This window comes from Morchella importuna (genome assembly GCF_003444635.1).
Source record: "Morchella importuna strain M04M26 chromosome Unknown Morimp01GS031, whole genome shotgun sequence".
NCBI classification, from domain to species: Eukaryota; Fungi; Ascomycota; class Pezizomycetes; order Pezizales; family Morchellaceae; genus Morchella; species Morchella importuna.
In genome coordinates, this window is record NW_025763428.1 from 483922 (window position 1) to 503549 (window position 19628).

Genomic DNA, 19628 nt, shown 5'->3' on the forward strand with positions numbered 1-19628 from the left:
GGTGGTGTGGGTTAGTCAGCAGTGGAGCTGGGTTTGGTGTGGTGGTGATTGGTGCTGTTCAACTGTAATTGGAACGGATGGCTAGATAGTGCAAAGGGTGACGAGTATCGAAAATATAGCATAGCGGACGAGCTACTAGTATAGGAATAAGCAATAACGGTGTGGACCTCGAAGGGATATCAGGATGCAGTATGTACTCTACAGGCCGACATCGTGAGAGCTCACAGCACATGGAGGAGACTCTTCAACAATGTAGGTACTTCTGGCGGTACTCTCCGTGTCTGTCCACCGTAGGCATCAAGTCTGTATTAAGCTTTACAGTACAACTCTCACTGCAGATCGATCGGTGTGGTGCTGTGCCCGTGTTGTGTAGCACGTATAAGAGTACTCGCTGACAGACAAACTTTACCAAACACGGGCCTGCATGCTGTGCAACGATCGAGCAAGACAGAGAACAGCATGGTAGAAGGACATCGGGCTTTTACAGTGTTTGCTATCTGTTACTAGCACTGTGTCAAGAGAACGAGCCCGGCTGTCCCGATGATATGTATGTGTTTATTTATCATGTCTTTGATTGCTATAAAACGAGTCTGTTCCTTCTGTTATCGTTGATGTTAATTCAACCATACAACTCGATTCTCCTCGGCCACTTATAAAACCGCCAGATATAAGTACATGTAGAGTATGACCATCATCCTCCTTTCGATACCACTCGGGCCACAATACTGACCTGATATTAGATGTGTGTGCTGGTGAGACAAGACAACCAAAGGATGGGGTGTTGTAGTGTGAGAGCGGCAGCGATAGAGTAGTTGGGCAGACAAAACGAGACTAAGTAGTTGGCGGATATATGCATATAGCAACAGAGGCGGCCGTGGACGAGGCGGATATGAATGTTGAGTCGGTATTTCCTTTTTGTATTGAGATTTACATACACTCACTCACTGACGGCGGTCAGGGATTTGAGGCCAATAACAGAGTTAGGGGCCAAGGGCAAATTACTGCAAACAGAACCATCAGACAGGACCCGCCGTCAGTAGGTGAGCGACTGTACTCGACTCTAATGATCAAAAAAGCACGTTACACACCAGCCTTACAGCCCTCCCCCGGAAAAACGTTTCTCCCCAGGTTTGCTTAGTCACCCGCAAAAGCAGTCCCACGCAGCCCAAGCCCTAGTCTCCACAACCACCCACGACCAAACAAGCAACCAACCCCCATCGATACACACGGAAATTATCACGACCACCGACCGCACCCTAGCACACCAGCACCCCCGATATCAACTGTAAGTTCAAGTTCGCTGCTCCCCAAAGATACCTACGGTTCCCCGAGTTAATTGCCGTCTACGATAGTCCTTTTTTTTCACCGTTAAAAACACCACCAAAATCGCCAAAAATGGAAAACGATAAGGGTACGCAACCCCCCCCCCCCCCCTCTTGAATATCGAATCTCGGGAGTCCGAGATTCCCGACTACTCCCAGAATAGAGACAGCTAGCTAACCCCCCCTTTAGGAGAACTCGTCGACCTGTACCGTTCCCCCTTCGCTCCCCAGCACGCACCCTTCTACTACGCATACTAACCCAGCACGCGCCATAGCTACGTCCCCCGCAAGTGCAGCGCCACCAACCGCATCATCAAGGCCAAGGACCACGCCTCCGTGCAGATCTCCGTCGGAAAGGTCGACGAGACCGGCCGCTACACCGGCGAGAACATCACCTACGCCCTGTGCGGCTTCGTCCGATCCATGGGTGAGAGCGACGACTCACTCAACAGGCTAGCCCAGAGGGATGGTCTGTTGAAGAACGTTTGGTCGGCGGCGCGCCAGCACTAGAGGTTTGTGTGGTCTTTCTGGTTGCTTTTTTTGGGGGAGGGGGGTATTGGAGAGGGGCTTTGGAGTCGGAGAGAAAAGGTGGGATGGAGACGAAACGGAGAGAATTGGGAATTAGAAAATTGTGGAATTCCTGGAACGAAATGCTGACGAAAAATGTGGGTGTGCTATAGGGTTTTTTTCTTTCTTTTCGCTGGGGTCAGGCATTTGTGTTTTTAACAAAAATAAAAAAAGCATAAAGGAGTTTTTCGGGAAATCTCACAAATAATAAGAATTGAGAGATTTTTTTCTTCCTAAAGTTCCCTCCAAAAATCAATTGGATACTCTTTTTTTCCACAGGTACCTCGGAGGTCTTGTTCGAATTTAGTACAGCATAGTGAAGACGCAGGATCCAGCATTTGAGAACTTGGGTGAGGAGTATAGCAGCTTTATATACACCTTTTCCCCTCAACAAGCACGCCAGAAGTACCGTGAAAACTACAACTCGCAATTATAATATGCATGGCTCTTGGCCGAATAAATGAACGAATGCTGAAAAACTGGCGATTTTACGTATCTAGCCTTAGAAAAACCCTCATTTTTATTTTGATCATTACTCCATTATTATATCCCGATAATAAAAACCCTTCAAAACGATCATTTCCACTTTCTTTTTTCATTTCCAAGTTACACACCTCAAGCTAAAGCTTCAATTCTCTAATGTACTACCCCTCTCTCGAGGTCCACTTATACACCTCTCCCCCCTACCCCCATCTCATATCATCCACAAGCAAGCGGCCCATAGATCCCCTCCCTCACCCCGAAACTCCACGGTGACGGGAGCGGGCTTCACCCTCCTTCCCCCCCCCCCCCCCCTCCTACCTCCCCTACCTCCCCCGCCCCACCCCCGGACGCACAGCTATCGGAGGTAGTAAGAAGAAACCGAAACCCGGTTTCTTCCCTACTTTCTAGCACTATGTCAAGGGGGAAAGGCGGGGAATAGGGAAAGGGGAGAGTAGGAATCAAGGGCGGGGACAAAGGGAAGGAGAAATGGGGCCGCAACAATTAGATCTCCCTCCCCGGAGGGGGTGACGGGCCTGCTGAAGAGCTGCTACGCAGAGACTTGTGTTGAAGCACAGATACGGGTTGGACATTCCTTTTTTTCGTTTCTTCTCTTTTTACTTTTACTTTTTTTGTGTAGATGTGGAGGGAGAGAGAGAGTTGGGTAGATAGATACAGTACAAAAAACGGGGTGAAATCAGTGTTGTATTACTACAGGATTTAGTGAATACTACGGAATTAAACTGACATTGCAAAAGGATACCGCAGCAATCCTGCATTCTTGCTACATTACTAGCATATTAACGAGAATAACACAACGAATCTATACCCCCCCCCCCCTTTTTTTTTTGGTATATGTAGAAAAACGAGGAGGGGCCGGGAGGAGAGAGTAGAAGAAATGTAATGTTTTAAGAATGTTTTTTTTAAAATTGGTTTGTTTCTTAGGTTATATCCCCGCCGCCTTCCCGTCTTTTCTGCCCGCCTGTGCGGGGGGATAATATATGTCTGCCCGCCTACTACCAGAACTAGAGTACTAATGCTTAAGATCTGCACAGCCTAAAAAAAACGTGTTTCTAGGCTTGCGCAATTCCTCATATCCTCCTGCAGCTTAGCCCGTGATATCCCAATAACATATACACCATATCATTAAGCCCATTGTTGTGTGGTGTGCCCTCATTCGTTCGCTCGTGCTGGATATCTGTGCTGTGGTATCGTAGGAGTTGCAATGCTTCTTTAACACCCTCCCAACAGCTCCAACCAGCTCCAACGAGCTCCAACCAGCCCAGTAGTCCTTTCTTTTCCCTCTCTCTGTCCAAACTGATTCGTAGCAAAAAGCCAAGGGTATCGCAAAAAACAGAAAAACCCGCTCAAGCCAGAACAAAAACACAACACCAACCATCAACCAACTAAAAAACTACCTCAAGAGGAAAAGAAGAGAGGAAAATAAAAAAAGAAGAAAGCCACCCAAACCCAAACCAAGCCATCCCATTGTTTTTTTTTTTTTCGTAAAAAGAATGGCATTTCCATTTAACCCTCCACCCCCCCCCCCCCCCCCCCAAATCGCCATGTTCCCTAAGCATTATAAAAGTTCGTAAAACAAAAGACAAAGATATGTAACGATAAGATAAAAAAAAAAAAGGACTGACACATAACCATTGACGCGGGGGTGGTGATAGGGGCAGGGTGAGAGAACGCGTTAAGATCCGGAATGTTTTCCAAGTTTTTTCGAAAAAAAATGGGAGGCCCTGGAAAGAGAAGATAAAGAGAAGTGAAGAAAAAAAAAGCTGGGATATAGGAAAAAAAAGGAAAAGAAAAAACCATAAATATCGCCGAAAAAATACATACCAACAAAAAACAAACCAAACCAAACCAAAAGAGAAAAAAAAAGAACAAAATTATACATGTGGCCACATTAGTTTTCGAAAAAAGGATAAACGGAAAAAACAAGAAAAAAAGGGATATATATCATCCACCTTCCCCTCTAGCAACAGTAGTGTGTGTTTTTCAAGGGTACACCTCGCTCATTGGCCGCATTGTGTCCTCTGGCCACTCATCCTCCGTGATGCTGCTCCAGAAATACCACAACAAGATCACCGCAAGCAGTGTAAACCCAGTCTCAAAGAGAGCACCGTCAATCTTTCCGTTTGTTGCTTCGCAGAGATGTACGCTGATGACAAAGTTGAAGATCTGGCCGACAGCAAATGAGAGTGCTGCAGCACTGAGACGTCCTATTTTCCCACTTATTAACACCCATAATCCCTAGTTTCAACCCCCCCCCCCCCCCAAACTGACAATTGGATACTTACTCATTGGTATCTTTTCTCCCAGCACATTGATCACCAGTACAGATTCCAGGATGACATATGCCGCAATCATTATGAGCGGGAACAGCAGATACAGCACATACAGCGCGTAGTTCCTAATGTTGTCTGGGTCCTTTGTGAAGGCCCCTGTGTAGTTGAACCCCGTATCCACGGCAACATACGTCGTGCCAACAAAGAAGGCCAAAAACGAAGACCCCACCAGACCAAGCGAGAGAGGCGTCCCGTCGTCCAGGAGCTGGTAGCCGACAACAGCGTTAAGCATCAGTACCCATGCGGTTGCTGTTATGGCGCCAATATGGAGGGCCGAGAACCATACGAGAATGGTCTGGTTTGTGAGGAAGCCGCCGACAGAGAATATCTCGGTGATTGACATGAGGATGTAGCCAATGAGGAATATCTGGATTTCCCTGTAATTTGCATATAATGTGATTAGTTGCATGCGGGATAAGCTCGTGATTAGTAGTAGTACCTTCGTCCGACTGCGGCCTTTTTCCTTTCAGACTTGAGTATCAACCCTATTGAACTACACACCGCGAGCGCAGCTAGTACAATTGAACCTACAAACAGTTAGCCCCGAGCCCAGTGGTCTAATATTAGGCGGCACGCTTAGACGCAAGCGCCCATAGCCAAATAAGCTTGTTAACAAAATAGACGCACCCAAATTCCTTATATAATTATCACTGTTGTTGACCGCGATTCCAATCAATTGACACCGCTTCTCCACCATCGGATCCGTTCCATTCCTGAAAAGCTATATTTGATGTTAGACCGACCGAACTGAACCGAACCGAGCGGACGAGCGATTGAACCGGCCGAGAACACATGCAAACACACACACATAAACTCGGCTAGAGATAGGATGTAGGTATGTCGGGAGGATAGGCAGGTAGGTAGGCAGGCAGGTAGGTAGGATATCTAAAAGAGGAAGAACGTACGTTGCATACTGGCAATGTCGAATCGCGACAAAAGTCCTATGCATAGCCCCACCAGTCAGCATTCGTTTCATTCCCGGGGTTCGTGGAGCTAAACAGGTTTCGATTCTTTCTTTCTCTTCAGGATTGTGTGCCTTGCGTTGTTGTTGCGCGATCCCTCCTCGTCGTTCGTGATTCAGACCAGCAACCAGCAACCAGAAGCTAACAACCAAATTCCTCTCGGCCAGGACAAATAGGAAAATGGTTTCCTAAAATAAAAAAAAAAATTGAAATAAAATAGAAATAATAAACTTACATGAAAGTTTCCGAATTGGGACATTGTATCTGGGAGATTGTTATCCTTTCCTCCACGCAACGCAATAGATCAGATCGATGGATGGATGAAATAGAATTGTTGCAGCTTCTCGCGAAAAAGATGTGTGTGGGTTGTTGGGTTGTAGAAGTAAAGTAGGAGAGAAGAGAGACACCGCAAGAAAGAAAAGGGACGGGGGGATGGGATGGTGTGCAAATGTGTGCCAAACGAGTGTATAGTAGCGAGCGATAGTAGTGTGTAATGTATTCTATCAAGGGCAGGCAGGCAGGCAGGCAGCACTGGCAAGCAGAACAACGGGGCCCCCGGCCAACTGTTTCGTCGTTGTACAATATCGTCTCGTGGCGGATAGACCTTCGATGGAAGGGGGAATATGCTTGAATTGAGTGAATGAATGCAGCAGGAGACAGAGTGAGTGAGTGAGAGTGCGTGAGAAAGAAAGGATGAAGGGTGGGCTGACAACGCGCGCAGAAGGACGAGAGGAGGATAACTGAGGGTATGATAACGGGAAATTCAATAGAGTAAGTGAGCGGATGAGTGATACAATGCTATCAATGTAGCAGGATGTATTATTACAGATGGTACTCTAGCTAGCTGGCAATGCGCGCTCTCAGCCCATCAACTTTTGGGAGGATGCAGAAGAATCAGAAAGCGAAAGAGAGAGAAAGCGAGAGACAGAGATCTATCAGAGGTTTTGTTTATCGCAATTGTCCTGCGGCGTTGTCTGCTGCCTTTGGTTAAAGGAAAGAAGGACATGGGATGAGGGAGCCGGTCACTCCACTGTTTCGGTACAAGTACTGTAGACCTCCCGGGGAACATGATGATCTACAGTACCAATCTCATTGATACATTTTACCTACGTTGTGCGTACATGTCACGCATGCAGTCACTCGTTCATTCCTTCAAGTCCTTTTCTGCCACATTTCGGCATCATCATACATATTGTCTCGAGAATCATCGGCGGTAAAACAACAATTGATTGCGTCGATACTTAGGGAATACACCCAGTATTGTATTAAAAGCCTAGCTTTAGGATTCAAGTGTGGCTAGGCAGGGTGCAAGAACAAGGGATCAATCAAGGGTGTCAACCCAGTACGCCCCTCAATCGTTGACACAGCAACCAACCCAACCAACACACACATACAGAACCGTTCGTGCAGGCAGCGTAATACGACAGAAGACACGCTCTCTCGCTGCTAGTAAACACCTCATGGGACTCATCCAGTTTCCTCACTGGCTCCCCGCGCAGCTCTTGACAACTCGCTTGCCATCATTAGAACGCTTCTGAGAGGCTGTCACAAGTAAAATAGCTTGTTTCCGGTTAAAAGAGGGCAGGATTAGGTTATCTTGGGTAGCGGTTGTGGCTCGCCCTATCAGAACATCCACATACACCTTTCCCCTCCAGATGCAATTCTGCACGCATCATTGCTTCCTACAATTGTGTAGTCTCTACTCCATCTAGGCATCTAGGTCAGAAAAACTCTCTCATACCTGCTGGATTGAACCCCCGTGGCGCGCCCCCGTTGCCAATTGCCATTTATTTATTTCCACATATGTAAACCTATCAATCAGCTCAGCTCGAGATAAAATGCACTTCTACGCCTAAGCAAGGACTCGCATCCTGATATCCGACGGGTCCTGCCCCAACTGACCAATATACGTTAAATTGCACGTCGACGGAAAAAGCCAAACGCCCTCTCCCCCCTCCCCTCCCCCGTCTGCCCCCATCTCATCTCTCTTCTTACATACATCCCCTCCCCTTCCCCCCAGATCCTTAAGCCGCGCAAGGTTCAGCAATCAATCTGGGGTTGGGCCTAATCCGTTATGGCGCAAGCGTCATGTATGCGGTGCCTTGATTTCGATCGTCTATGCGATATGTCACACACGCACGACATCTCCCGCTGCGAAGAAGACGAAGAGAGGTCAAGTCAGGTACAAGAGATACCCTACATCATACATGTAGGTACACACTTAACGTTTCTGTGGCTGCACACAAGCTTATTCCTCTGCCCTCGTCCTCCCCCCCTCGCGTCATGCTGTACGGTGAACCCCTTCCTTCCTTTCTTCCTTTCCCATTAGACAAAAACCCAATTGCATGTTTGTCAGCTCTCGACCATGGGAAGAGAGTAGCCAGCCAGTGGGAGAAAGCGCTCCTCTTGTAGGCCCAGGTGCAGCAGTGTTTCAGCTTACCTCCGCCGAAACCATCCTAACGGATTGCAGCATCTGAGGGGTCTTTGTACCTTCTGTAGTTAAGTCATTTCTCCTCTCTATCCTTCCCCTCCCCCGCAACTCGGGAATCGGTATCTCTTAGGCGAGTGTCTTGATTGTCTGCGGCCTTGACCTTTCGCCTATCGTGCACCGTATCGCTACAGTTGGCCCTGATACTGCTATCTACGTACATGTAGTACTCATATTGGCCCACGAAGCAATTAATAGAGGACATCTATCTATATATCTTCTACCTATAATTAAAGATTTGCGCTCTAATGCAATCCATCGCACTGTGTTCATGTAGCAAGTAAACGCCGTGGTTGATGGACAATCCTCGTCAGGCCCGTGCCCAACCACTTCCTTTACTTGCTTACCATTATTCCATCATCCATATCACACCACTTCCTCCTCCCTCCGAATTCACGCCTGGAGATCCACCATCGGTGATCTCCCGCCAGAGAGAGAGGGAAAAAAAAAACGCACTTGAGTTTCTTGACCTTCTACTAAATGTATCATCCTTGGTCGGAAGTAAGCCCTGCACAGCCGCTCGCCTATGAAACCCGTGTCACAGATTAAGATTCTCAGGGAAGGAGGAGGATACAATACCTACTTCTAGTACCTTCATATACTTAGGGCACGTACGGAATCCGGGCCCGATAATCGGATTTGTTTCCGAACTCTAAATACTCCTCTCTGTGATCGATCATGAACGACGTAGGCATCCGCGATTCATGCTTCGTTTCGTTCGCTAGAGCGCCGCAACCCGGTGCACCCATCGATTCCAATCTGTTTACCAAACTCACCAAGTAGGAAAAGGAAAGAAGAAACGAGTCTTGTAAATCCCATGCGCGCGCGCGGCAGTTCCAGCAATGTTTACACCAGGATCTCCCTCCACCGTCCGCCCGTGGGCGCATCGCGACCCGAGAAACACAAAAACAAAACATGTGTGTAATTGCTCACACATCCATCTAAATACACAAGTGCTCTTGATGGGGGAGGGTGGGAAAGTGGGGCACATGTCTTGGCGGCCAATAATGATTGGCATCCGGCGGAGTTCTTCATGGGTAATCACTCGTGTTGGGGTTTGTGGTTGGTTGTGGGTTTACTGAAAAACCTGCTCTTCTTTACCTAGCTTATTGGGATCACTATCTATATCCCCCGCTCAGAGTATTTGAGCCCGCGGTTAAGCAGTGGCGCAGCTCACGAATAACTACATATGTACATGTGTTATTTCTTACTCAGGAACCTAGATAAACGCCATCATCATAATCGTCAATCGGCCTCCACTAGAAGCGGATGGTAATTGTAAAAGCAGCACAACTGGAAGGGTGCGGGGGCTGTGTTCTCGAGTGCGCAAAAGGCCCGGTGCGCTCGAGAGTACTTGGGGGGAGGAAGTGCAAGTGCAGAAATCGCGTTAGTTATATTTGGTTGTATTAAAGGAGGGGTAGAATATTTAAATTGTCGAGTGATATTTCATGAAGGTGTATATGCGTTGTCAGCGCATTTAGGAGGCGGGGATATTTCTTCTCAAAGGCCAATTAATCATGTACTTGACAGCCTCAGATCAGTTCCACTTCGCCTCTTGGAGCCTCCAAATCTGCCCTCGATCGAGCCTCTCTCGAGTCATACAAGGTTCGGCAACTGAGTCTCACAAGGCTGCAAGTACCCATAATGCAGCATCAAAACAAAACACGATTATCATGACTCGGTCTTCCTTCTAGTATCGACACATACTCCGGGGGCACAATAAGATACCTCCTGTGTCGAATGAATAGTAATTTCTCTGCCTGCAAGCACCCGTTACTCTAATATCGTAAGCTGAGTCAGGATATAAGCTTAAGGAGTGAATTAGTTCTAGAGACTAGCTGGGCTTACATGTATACGCTATGAGGTAACCTGGTGCCGTCCTCCAGTACGTTTGGTACCTTATGGAACCTCCGGGAATACAGACCATATATATGACATGCTTTCGGATAGGAGGTTCTTTCTCACATAAAAAGTGCAGAAGTATATGAATGGATATTTAGCGTCGGTGCGCTGGTATGCACCTCGCACTTAAAGTAGTTCCCCATAGGCGTTGAATTTCGCTCGTAGCCATATGCTAGGGCCGATGTGAGAAAAGTTCTTCAATTCACCGCCGCGCGCCTGCCGAGGCGGCGGAATATATGAGATGTTTCTGGAGTGATAAGCTTTGTAATTAGTATCATCTCAGATTTGGATTGTTGACTCGTAGATATGTATATGTAGTTTATGAAACGAAATTCGGATATTCATAAATTCAGTACTTACCACTAGAACCTACAGCGAGAGGATTCTATGATAAATAGACAGATTTCCTTCTCTGGTAGTAGTAAGTGATGCCGTCTGAATGAAGAGGAAGGATCTAAGACCGGGGGGCCTAACTGAAAGCAAATCCTGACCCATCCCGCCCAGCTGGTGGTATCTAGAGCCAGCCCCACGCATGGCCAATCAATAATAACCTCTAATCTACTGGGTCGCGGGTACATTCGACATTAAGAGAAGACCCTCCATGCCCATAATACTTTAGGTACCCTTAAAATCCCTCGCGCCTCCAGTCACAGCTAGACACCACTATTTTTATACTCCGATTTCCATTAACACCTCCCAATAGGGTGTAGTCTCCGATCTATTGGACGTACTTACTGGGTCTCGTTAACGTTGGTTTTTCCACTCGTGCAGTGCTCTTTGAGCATATATAGACTGTTTTAGTATTTACTGCTTGCTGATACTGTGGGAAATCATCAAACTTCTGGCCATTGTGCTCTTGATCCGCCATTATGGTTTGTTATGGCCATAATTGGTGTGGGACCTCAGAAATTCCACTCTTATCTTAGTAATTCACTTTCACTTTCAAAGGGTAAATCGTTTATAGTGCATTTGCTGAAACAAACCTACCCGGGTAGAAACTCTCCCTCAACCCAGCTAACAACGGCGTGGTATCGACCTGCTTGACCCATCCCACACATCTCGCATCGATCCCAGTGGGACCGGTTTATGTGTTGCGCAATGCAAGGCCTGACTCCAAGGCGGGATATCTTCAAACTCACAAAGAGCTCACCACAATTGGCAAGATGGAGGAGAAACCAACCGCGGAAAAGTAGGAAATTCTCTAATCTCTTAGCCCTGTGGTACAAATTGGCGTGGTTTAAAATAAACCACATTCTTAAACCACATGGTCGTTTGCTTAAACGGTGAAATAAATAATAATCAAATAAAATCCCATACAAAGTTTTAAACCACAATAAACCACAATAAACCACACTACACCACACTAAACCACAATACACCACACTACACCACACTACACCACACTACTATTTCGTTAGAGCTGGTGCAAGAGATAGAGATCAATCAGATTCGAACTCAGAACCTTCTAAATAGAAGAATCCATTACAGAAGATTAAACCCTTACACTACAAGAGTAGTTAGTAATTCGTCTTAAAAGCTATATATAACCCAGCATAATTTTCGAAAATACCTCTATTTCCGCTTGAAAATTCATCATGACAAAGCGTGAATTATAAACAAATTGAAAATAATTAAATTAATAAGAACTATTAAAATAAATCGGTGTGGGTTGTTCAAACCATAGTTCATGGTTTACCCAAACTATATAAATTCGGGGGTGTGGAAAATTTTTAATTCCAAAAGATGTGGTGTAAATCAAACCACATATTTAAAATAGCGTTTAATCAAACGAGTTCGGACTGTAGCTAAACCACCATGTAGTTTGTTTTAAACCACCCCAGTAGAAAAGCTTGTACCATAGGGTTAGCCACTCTCTCGGTTTTCGTATTCAGTTCCCTCAGTTGCCTAGTCTCCCCAGTGCCAAACAAGTTCAAAGTCCGGCCACAAGCACAATAGTAGAAATATAGCCAGCACTTTGATCACCCTAATGTTTGATCATGACGCTAGGAGCTTAGAGACGTCGACAGCCGTTAATGAAAATTCCCATAGGGGAGAAGAGTTTCTCGTACATCCAAGATCCTTAAGAGTGTGTAGTAGAAAGTGGAGAGGACGAATATATTTGAAGTCCCTAAAGCCAAAAGCTCTAAGAAACTAAGGCCCTATTTGGGCCTTCTGCGGTAAAGAACAACCGGCGTTTGCCGAACACCGGTGCTAAGGGGGTTCCGTGGGAGTGTTCCCTTCGGGTATCCAAAGCCCTCCAGGTGTAGTGAATAGAAAAGATAAAGGCCCCGGACCCTCTTCCACTAGCTCCGTACAGAGTAGCCATCCCGTCCTGAGCCGAGGAAAACACCGGGTGCATGGAGCCTAAAACCTAAGGTCGAAATGCCCGTAGGCTCATGATCCCAACAGTACCCATAGTACCAAAAAAACCATGAGCAATCAAGAGAGTAGTATACTTTGATTAATATACAGATCGTGTTCTAGAATGAATGCGATACATCCCCATACCACGACGCATTTTCGGGGGAGTTCTGGAACCGCACTGTACCCACTGATGTGGTTCATATTTTGGGTCAGGTCATCTCAACACAAGCTTGGTCAAGGGGCAGCTTTAAATATTACCCTCCACCGCTGGAGCTCAAATCTTAAGGTATGTTAGCACCGGCGTCGGTTGTTGGTTGCGAGTGATGTCCTATGACGTGTAATAAGTGTCGACAGAACCTGCCACGTTTGCAATCGGATGTCGGCAGCCATGGGAAGGACACACATGCACAGTAACCCTCCATATCTCTCACTGATAGCTCCACTAAAAGACCACCGACACAATAACTCAAGTAAGGCGTTCGGACAGTACCGCCAATGCGTAGCAAGTTACCGTGATGATCCAACAATCGTCTTTCATTTTTGCGGCAGCTAAGTCAGAGTCCCAACTCGATGTAATCGTTCAAATTTGTATGGCAGCGACTGGTATTGTAGTTACTGACTGAAAATAGAAACACGCGCGCGATGGCATATCCTTACTGGATCACAATCTCCGCCGGGTGAGGGTTACTTTCCTTGCAAGTACATATCAGGGTGTCTCTCCCTAATCCACCTGATTTGACGTGGCCCTCCGAGGTATGCAATATTCCTCACAAATTCGTGTTTAAGCCGAGACCAGAACTCAATTTTGCTAATTCCCATGGGGAGGGTTTATATTACTAATTGTTTTATTGCCTCTAGACAGGCTTGAGAAACCGAGTGAGTATCTGTGAGCCAAGCCCAATCCAACTTGTGTCAGGCTTAACGGTTTTTTAATATTAGCTGATGGTGTAGAACCTATTGGTAATACATGCTATATAATTGAGCATTGGGCGCTGCTCATGAACTACATGTACCAAACTGTTGAAAGCTCGGTGGTACTGAGACGGAAGCTAGCTCAAGCGGTTCATCTGCGAACAAGAGTCAAGCGCCTTTCTCCAGTATCACAACAACTCTGTGTAGGACAGGATTCAAAGCGCGGCAACTCGTCGTAGTAACATGCCACGACCGCGGGGTACGGTATGTACGTACATAGTGCCAAAATCTAAGATGTCGATATCAAAGCACATAAGTCACTCTGCAAATACAAACGTCTAGCATCTCTCTATTGACATTAATCCATGTCAAGGAATTGGGATGTTGGTGGGGGTTTCATTATCTGGGGGGTTCTCACACTGTCACCGACTGTAGTACTAACCAAGCGATGCAATAGTTGGTAGTTTGGTACAGTAGAGGGGACGAGAGGTTCCATTCTTATCGTTCTATGACCGAATTCGACAGAAGTAAGTCCTACCGATTCTTAACCCTGTATTCTATATAAGAGGAGTGAACAACGCGGTAGCGATATGAGAAATCTTAATACTAACTCGGAAGGTTATGAGGTCCATTGACTTGGAGCATCGTGGGGAATTGGAGTCCAACGTTCAATGAAGGGATTTATGCAAACGAAAACATGTATAGTCCTGTACTGGACGATGCATTTGTTGTAATTTGATGGAACTTTGGGCATCATGGTCCATCAGGCATGCACCTTCAGGCGAGACATATTAAACAGAGCTAAAGATGTATGAGTATCGACCCGAGCGGTGGGCCAATGTTCAGACGCCTCGTGAACCCGTCTCGGACATAAATGCACAAGTGCGTACCAATGCACTCCGAAAAAGCAAAAGAACCTAGAACGGGTGGCAAGCAGGGACTGGAGTCGCGGAATTCGAGATTCAAGCAAATCAGAAGCCGTCTGCCTGCCCCGAGTAATCTATTTGGAATATCAATATCAATAGACCACGTTCATGTACTTGTATGTCGATACTCCAGAAAATTACATATATTCCAAGACAGAATCCCGGTATTCCAGGTACGTACGTACGTAACGTCGATACTTTTCTTTTTGGCCGGGTAATTCTCCCGCCTCCCGCCGAGTGACGCAACATGAAGCTAAAAGCAATGTCGGACGTCCACCTGTGACTTTCTGATTAGTGAACACTCTTTTCTAGATCTCTCTGCTTCTTTCTCCCGCCCCGGCCTCTCTTTCATCATTGTGCAGGGCTCCGCCTTATCTTTAGGCCTCTCGACCAAGAATATACTAGCGGAAGTGTTCATTATGCAATCAATTAGCATCACACTTAGCTATCATAAATATCATACCTTATATATCACCTTCAGATCTCTAGCTTAAACAACTTCCAACTCACCATCTAAAACAGCCCACCTCACACTCCTACCTCAGAATACTGATTGGTTTATGTTTCATTAATCCGCTGTGCAACAGATTGGTCCTGTTGAAAACACCATGACGGTAACATTACCCTTGGGTTCGACATATCACTTTGAGCCACGATGCTATTCAGTCAACAGGCAGGCCAGCAGAAGGAGGAGTTCATAAGCTTAAAGTTTTATAATTGGTGGGAACGCTATGTTTGTATTTACAATCATACAGTTGTCAAAAGAAAGAAAGACAAATGGCCAGAGCTCGGCCAAACGACCAAAGACCGACGAGGGATATATATATCTATATCACCTTCGCCGGGCGGCACATATTGGATCCCATCGGATGTATATGTTTTGGATCGGTTTCGAAATCTTGTCAATTGACTTTGAAACTGGATATAGATCTGCTAAGGCCATCGCCTTTTGGCACCTGACAAATAAGCTTTGTTTTTACGATGTACCTGACATAGTTGTCTCATTAGATGGATCGATGATTATCACCCACTTGCGGCTTGAATGTTTATAAAAAATGTTTTGTTGAAAAGGTTCGGTCAACGTGAGACATATCAGCGCGCAGGGGAAGACCACGCGGCCGAGCGCACGGTCCACAGCACATACTCAGGAGGGGCAACGAGAACCAATTACAGGGTAGTCAAAGAGTGGCGCTCAGGTTGTATCTAGTGGTTTTATTCGCTGGAATCCGGTTTTCGTCGTTTTCCCAAAAGCGATTATACCGCTTTTGGTCAGACATTATATGTCTCGGTGAACAGAGGAATTGTGGGGGCATGTAGGCCACAGGTGCTTGATGCGTTGTTGCACCATGCTTCGAATGCTACAAACTGGGAGGCGAGGACTATGAAGTGGGTATGTTGTGGGTAGTTCGTACGTACGACACTACTTATGCACCCCAAATGACAAGTAATGAATATCTGGAGTGCATTGTGACTTGGACTAAGACAGCGCTCAGAGGCCACAGCATAGCCATTCCCGGAAATTGAACCTTTTCTCTGACATTTGAGGGACACTATTTGTGAAAACATCGAGTCTCATTACTAATGTTTCAAACACATACTCTCGGTATCGTGAAAGGGGGCCACTGGGAGATCTATGGTGTTTATTGGTACCGGATCTGCAATAAGTAATCAAGCTTCCTTCCCTCCCGCAAGAACGAAACACGCGTTCATCCGGAAGTTTCCGAGCCTGCAAACCGTGCAGTGTGCATATAGATATTTCGATGTCTCAACTTTAACTACATCTCAGAAGCGAGAAAGTTGGTACGCCGGAGATGGGGTTCCCGACAGTAATGTAGCTAGCCACCTGGATTTTTTGAGTAATGTTCACGATAAGAATTTGACGACAATTGCAGCATACCTACATTTGCTACCAAGATAATGCTTATGTATGTACCCCGAGGTTCTAGACTTGTGGGGAAAGGGGATCGAGAGGTTTAGGACGGGCCTTCATGCTGAAAAAGGATTGGCATTGGTTTCTGCATGGACAAAATATCTCCGTCCTTGCGGGCTTCCCAGGTTCCGGAGTTCCATCAGCCCTGTTATCGCTGGTAACCAAATAGACGTGCATATGTTTGCCAATCGATAACGTTCGCGCCCACCCGATTTCCCTTCGTTCTGGAAGTGTTCCCGGGTTGGTGGGAATTAAACTACAGATATGTGCTCCTAGTCCGAGCTGTCCGAGCACAACCTTAGACCTTATTAGCACAGATGGCTATTCTTAGAAGGGGGATAGTCTTGTCTCAGGTTTCCTACTTAATGGGAGTTCTCCACTTTGCTCCCTTGCTTCTTCTTCCTCTTGAGTTCTGCATTCCTCAAAGCATTATCTCCTTTGCCTGTCTTTACTGTTCTTTTGGGGGGTTTGTGGACTTGTTTTTTTTTTTTTTTGTATGATATCCCGGACATTTCTTGATTACCAGTCAATTTCTACTTAAAGCATCCACAAATTACATATAATTTTCAATAGCTCCACAGTTCTCTCTGGTATGATATCAATCTTATTTCTTCCCACCTCAATATTCTACTGCTAATACTTCAAATCAGTCTTCGTATACGAGTGACTTTATTCCGCAGAAGCTGTGTATACATAGTGTTCGGTCCCTTTCCCAAACTTCCTGTAGGTTTTCTTCCAAACAAGCCAACTTGAATAATGTGGCATTCTAATGATTACCAAAGAAACTGTTGGTGACAATATTGTCGTCGATCCACATTCTATGCTGTAGTCTCTTTTGCCAGTACTGTACTTGTAGTGTACAGAACGGGCCCTTCACTCTAGCACCCTGGCGTCGAGAAGCACATACACATATACTGGTTGGTCTATGCATCTACTATCTGATCGCATTGGTGGGCTTATATCATAACCCTCCACTAACGAAAACCCCCTACAGCACTCGAACAAATACCACCAGATCCCTGCCGTCATCCACCATCACGGCAGCGCCTAGATTCCACTACCCCACGACAAAATACAATGGTTCTTGAAAGGTCGAAACGCATCCGATTAAAACGTGCTGTCGCCTTCTCTCACATCGCTGTCGCCACCTGTACACTATCATCGTCTATCTGCACGGCTGTATATGTCTACAAACCCAACCCGTGCATCGTTCCTTTGACTATTATTCTTATGTTAACCGGCTCTGTACTTTACCTTGCGTTGTGTATCTTCGATTATTTGTTAATAGGGAGTGCAAAAAGCGTCGATAGCACTATTTGTATTTGTAGCTCGAAGGAGTCTTATGAAGCGAGCACTAACTCGTAAGCTTGATTATTACGGGTGTTTAGGTTTGGGTTTGGGTTTGGGTATAATTAGTAGGGAGTTAATCTTAATAAACAAATATGTGGAAGCTGAGTCTTCCTATGATGAGACAGGAGTCTCCCGCATTTTTTCCTCTTGAGTATTCAAGGTTCTGTGGTCATAGGAAATCACTCGCCGCTTGACAGCGATTTCGGACACCGAGTCCTCACCTGTGTTCACTCGGGGCTTGCTTTTCAGTCATTATCTCGCCCGCTAATATAATAGCTTGATATAAATGAATTTTTTGGATATCAGTGAAACACCCCTTGATTGACTATAGCAAAATATTCTGAACATACAAAGAGCCAGGACAGAACCATCTGCGCGCGATGACCTTAAGTATTTCTTAAACATCTAAACTACATGTATATAGTCTTCCTCATCGTCACCAGGAACGTCTCCTATTGGTTGCAGCGCACTACATGTATTTCTAATATTGATTGCATATCATTCGACAAAGAACTACTCCCGAGATGGAAGGGAACTGGCATTAAAAGGCGTGTAGCTATTGCAATTGATGGATATAAAAGAACAAACACTGACAGAACTACAGCTATATTTTTATATATGAAGGTCGAATCTCCCTGATACCATTTTATCATGAACTACATGTACAGCCACTCATCAAAAGTGTTCGTGATATGGTTTTAATGTCAGTGCGCAGTGTGGCGCACCCGTAATACATGTACTGATGTTATTAAATTAAAGTTGAGATTCAAACAACGAAAAATATATAATATAGTTTGTGACTACGTATAAAAAGAAGATAGGTCATTGATCTTATTCTTCATTAATTTGGGCGCCATTGGTCACTGGGAAAGTCTTCACTTGGGGGTTCTTCATGGTCCGCCATGGTTACATATGGAGAAATGTCTCACTCCGAAATCGGAATCACGAACACTTTTGCAGAGTGGCTGTACATACTAACGCTACTCATTGAATGACTTAAAGTGCATACTAGAGCTAATATATCACAGATTACATATGATTATATAAGGAGAGATGGAGATGCATGAGGTTTAGTGCGTGCCTGCACGTTTGGATGGCCCAATAATCCAGAATGACAGCAATAATCTAAGAAATTACTATCGCAGTACCGCCCGCACCTTCATTTCCTCACTACGTTTGGGAGGCCGAATTAAGGCCGCACTCCGCTTGTATCATATATGCTTACGTAGGGCTGATCGATCATGATAACTACATGTACATATACATATACATTTATATATCTGAAGACGTACTAGTATTTTATATATGACTGGACTACCAACGTCTAAGCGCCAACCCTTCTTCGTGGCCAATGAGGGAGGAAATATGGCAACGCCAACAGGTTTTTATTTCATGATCAATTATTCAACTGTCACTAATGTACTCCAATAGCTCATCTAGCTCTATCAAGGTATGCGGCCCCCACGAAAATGAGCAAATGTTCAGCATCTAGCAGTACTACAGTCTAAAGTATAATAATTAGAATTAAAACGCCCGAGAACGTGCACCCGGCTTTCTTGGATGCGCATATAACACTCCAATACTATGGATTGAGCTGCTACACATTAATGGTAGGTTTAAACAAGATAGCTGAATGGTTCAATATATATCTAGTTGTGGTAGGTAGTTATATATATAATAGTACTAATACCACAATCCAAGAGCTGGATAAAGTGGAGTCTGTTCTATCCAGCCCTCTCCCCAGAAAATCTGTTTATCCAGGAGGCTTTACAGGTGAACCAGTCTACCGGCCGGGCACCCCTAGCCATACCCAGGAAGCGCTAACTGATCCAGGAACTCAGCCCATCCAGAAAAATCCGCCACCTCCTACACGTCCTCCAAACTAAGCACGTTCTACCTCAACTAAATACTACTGCTGTATTAGCTGCTTCCACATCCACCTTAGTCTCTGAGTCTTTGTAGCATTGGGGTGTTAATCGACACCTAAATTAAATACATGTACCCAGCTCAAGCTTAGATGGGCTCGAGTAATAGACTGCATTATATTAGGTGATTGAAAAGGTTTCTAGCT

The 19628-nt window shown here is 45.5% G+C and overlaps 2 protein-coding genes across 2 annotated transcripts; one reads left to right on the forward strand and one right to left on the reverse strand.

The window, feature by feature from the left end:
- Positions 1–850: 850 nt before the first annotated feature.
- On the forward strand, positions 851–2068 carry LAJ45_08773 (uncharacterized protein; the record flags this gene model as incomplete). The annotated part of the gene is made up of 8 exons (XM_046118322.1): positions 851–900; positions 959–979; positions 1139–1285; positions 1353–1411; positions 1513–1528; positions 1598–1726; positions 1780–1834; positions 2003–2068. The coding sequence occupies 8 exons, from the start codon at positions 851–853 to the stop codon at positions 2066–2068; spliced, it is 543 nt and encodes a 180-aa protein (XP_045968599.1).
- Positions 2069–4373: 2305 nt separating this feature from the next.
- On the reverse strand, positions 4374–5944 carry LAJ45_08774 (uncharacterized protein; the record flags this gene model as incomplete). The annotated part of the gene is made up of 6 exons (XM_046118323.1): positions 4374–4597; positions 4676–5100; positions 5163–5250; positions 5351–5444; positions 5629–5664; positions 5921–5944. The coding sequence occupies 6 exons, from the start codon at positions 5942–5944 to the stop codon at positions 4374–4376; spliced, it is 891 nt and encodes a 296-aa protein (XP_045968600.1).
- Between the last annotated feature and the right edge of the window lie 13684 nt (positions 5945–19628).